Source organism: Notothenia coriiceps, unplaced genomic scaffold (genome assembly GCF_000735185.1).
Source record: "Notothenia coriiceps isolate Sejong01 unplaced genomic scaffold, NC01 NC01_scaffold00035038, whole genome shotgun sequence".
NCBI lineage: Eukaryota > Metazoa > Chordata > Actinopteri > Perciformes > Nototheniidae > Notothenia > Notothenia coriiceps.
The window spans coordinates 1-1,677 of NW_011367739.1; the positions used below are offsets into that span (position 1 = coordinate 1).

Below are 1,677 nucleotides of genomic sequence, written 5' to 3' on the forward strand. Positions count from 1 at the left end.
TTATTTTCTTATATATTTCATTTTTATTTTATTTTTATTTTGATAACATTTGATTAAAAAGACACACATTTTATAACATGACTGTGTCTTCAATCTTAGAGAATTTCAGATTTGTAAGTACCCCCAGACCTGTCATTTAATTAATTGTTTTCTATTTACAATACCCTAATGTATTCTTTAAAAAGTGCTCTTATTTCTTCTTCTTTTCACTTCTTAAAGTTTGTTTTTTATCCCTTCTCTCAGGCGAGTGCACCATCGGGGGGGGGACACCGCCCCGGGCGTTTGGGCGGACAGCGGCAGTACCCACTGTCAAAATAACCCCCTCCTGTAGAGAGATGGTGGAAACAGACTTGTTGTTGGACAAAGAGATGAAGCACATGGACCTACTGCTCTCTGCGAAAGGACCCTTCGTTCTGCCCGCGACGAAGGGGAGCAGACTCAGTCTCCATCTTCATTGTTAACCACTCTTCCATCAGTTCAGTAATCGTCACTGGTGAATTTTAAACAGGCTTTTGAAAGGCTTTTTTTTCCTGCTTCCACACAGGAAACAGACGGATAGATTTTAGGCTTGTACCATTCATACGAGAAACTGAAAAATAAACGTGTTGCTCCCCTCAGATCTAACACTGTTAACAGAACGATCAACACATGGTCATGTTTTAGGTTTCCCTCTTTGTGTCTGAAGTCCAAATGTTTGATTGTTTGTATGTGTGAAAGGATAGAAAGAAAGACAGTGGCACCTTTTAATTTCAGACTGTGGTGTTAATCTGTAAACTGGAGATGGCATTTTGTGTGAGAATAAATCCAGTGTGTCGTTTGCTTTTCCTCCAGTGAAGGAAACATGTTGCACGACACACAAGAGACTGGATACAGATGGATAAAGATATTCAGATATTTATTTAAATGTCCTCCTGCCCATAAATAACTCTTGACTTAAAGATGTGTCGGGGTCTTGCGTCCCCTGCAGTTTGATGGTGTCACCAAAACAAGGGGTCTTCAGAACAGCAGGAATCGGAAATAAAACTGTTTTAAATGTTGCTTAAAATAAATCTATCCAAATGTTTGTATATCAGATTGATTGTATTTATGAGCTGTAGGCAAAAAGCTGTGTGTGTGTGGAGAGCAACACATTTTTTCTGATTAGCTTTGAAGAAATGCTTCTATGATTCATCAGAGAGCAATGATGTGGATTCCTATTCTGATCGTTTGTATCGGCCGCTTCTGCAGACAAATAAATCTTTATCTAAATTGTGAAATGAGTAACTTGTACTCTTAAATACTTCCTTGTCATTTTTAATTTTCTGATGTGATTTTTTATTTGAATAGTTTGTCATCCCAAATGTTTGATTTAATGATTTTGTAGACATCCGGTTGTGATTTTTTGTTTCAAAGAAGGAAATAGTTATTTTCCAAGTGTTTAGAATGTCTCATTAACATAAAAGAGTGAAAACTAAATGGTAATAAAGTTATTTTTAAGCTCTGTAGCACTTTGAACCATGTCTATTGGTTTTATTCTTGTTTTAAAATGAAGTGAGTGTTAATATTATAAATGAGCCCTATCATGCTCATGTTCAGTATGTAGTGTCTCTACTTTAAAGAGTCCTCTCCTGCTGATGTTCAAGTGTATATCAGTATGTAGTGTCTCTACTTTAAAGAGTCCTCTCCTGCTGATGTTCA

General features: G+C 36.7%; 1 protein-coding gene across 1 annotated transcript in view; it reads left to right on the top strand.

Moving 5' to 3' along the window:
• Positions 1 to 243: 243 nt before the first annotated feature.
• Positions 244 to 1,677, top strand: part of LOC104962594 (collagen alpha-5(IV) chain-like) — a gene marked incomplete at both ends in the record, with an annotated part of 9,775 nt that continues 8,341 nt past the window's right edge. The window contains one exon of the mRNA XM_010791044.1: positions 244 to 441. Within this exon, the coding sequence (XP_010789346.1) occupies positions 244 to 441 (198 nt within the window). The remainder of the gene's footprint in view (positions 442 to 1,677) is intronic.